The following is a 1,181-nucleotide window of genomic DNA, read 5'->3' on the forward strand; positions in this document are numbered from 1 at the left end:
CAGAGGAGGCTGAGGGGAGCCCTCATCGCTGCCTACAACTGCCTGAGAGGAGGGGGGAGCCGGGGGGGTCGGGCTCTGCTCCCAGGGAAGGGGCAACGGGATGATGGGCAACGTCCTGTAGTGTTGCGTGGGATTGTTGTGACCTCAGGGCAGGACCCAGCCCTTGGCCTTGTTGACCCTCACCCAACTGGGCTGGGCCCATGGATCCAGCCTGGCCAGGTCCCTCTGCAGAGCCCCCTCCCCCCCAGCAGATCAACATTCCTGCCCGGCGCTCTTCCCAGCAAAATAATCCCACGTGAATAAGACGAGACTCTCTTCCCTTGTTTAGAGGCAAGACCCCGTTGCCTGGAATTCAACGTTTGAAGACCTTTCCAGGAAAGTGCTAAATACCAGATACACCCTCTTACCCTATCTCTACACGTTAATGTATGAAGCCCACGCTCACGGCAGCACCGTCGTCCGCCCTCTGCTCCACGAGTAAGTGTGGTCCTTCCTCCACAGGTAGGGGTGAATATGTGGTGGGGTGACCCTGGCTGGACCACGGGTTCCCAGCAAAGCTGCTGCATTGCTCCCCTCTTCAACTGGAGAGGGGAGAGGGAAGTAGATCCAAGGGCTGGTGGGTGGAGATGAGGACAGGGAGGGGTCATTCCCCAGTTACCATCACGGGCAACCCAGCCCCCACTTGATGAAATTAATTAATTTATTGCCTATTAAAATCAGATAAGGAGAGGATAAAAACACCTGAATCTTAAAACCTTTCCCCTCCTTCTTCCCAGGCTCAACTTCACCCTCAATTTTCTCTCCCTCCTCCCCCCCAGTGGTGCAGGGGGATAGGAATGGGGGTTGGGGTCAGTTCATCACTCTGCCACTTCTTCCTCCTCGGGAGAGGACTCTTCCCCTGCTCCAGCATGGGGTCCCTCCCACGGGAGACAGTCCTTCAGGAACTTCTCCAATGTGGATCCTTCCCACAGGCTGCAGTTCTTCATGGATGGCTCCAGCGTGGGTCCATCCCATGGGGCGCAGCCCCTTGGGAGCAGACGGCTCCAGCTTGGGTCCCCCATGGGGTCACCAGCCCGGCCACCAAACATGCCCTGGCGTGGGCTCCTCCCCCATGGGTCCACAAAGTCTTGCCAGGAGCCTGCTCCAGCATGGGCTTCCCATGGGGCCACAGCCTCCTTGGG

The 1,181-nt window shown here is 58.4% G+C and overlaps 1 protein-coding gene across 1 annotated transcript in view; it reads left to right on the plus strand.

Annotated features, from left to right (window-relative positions):
• LOC104129726 (maltase-glucoamylase, intestinal) overlaps positions 1–1,181 on the plus strand; it is a gene marked incomplete at its 5' end in the record, with an annotated part of 53,605 nt that overhangs the window by 44,432 nt on the left and 7,992 nt on the right. The window contains 1 exon segment of the mRNA XM_035898259.1: positions 329–483. Within this exon segment, the coding sequence (XP_035754152.1) occupies positions 329–483 (155 nt within the window).

The sequence above is a fragment of the Egretta garzetta genome, unplaced genomic scaffold, assembly GCF_000687185.1.
Source record: "Egretta garzetta isolate BGI_Z169 unplaced genomic scaffold, ASM68718v1 scaffold740, whole genome shotgun sequence".
Taxonomy (NCBI): domain Eukaryota; kingdom Metazoa; phylum Chordata; class Aves; order Pelecaniformes; family Ardeidae; genus Egretta; species Egretta garzetta.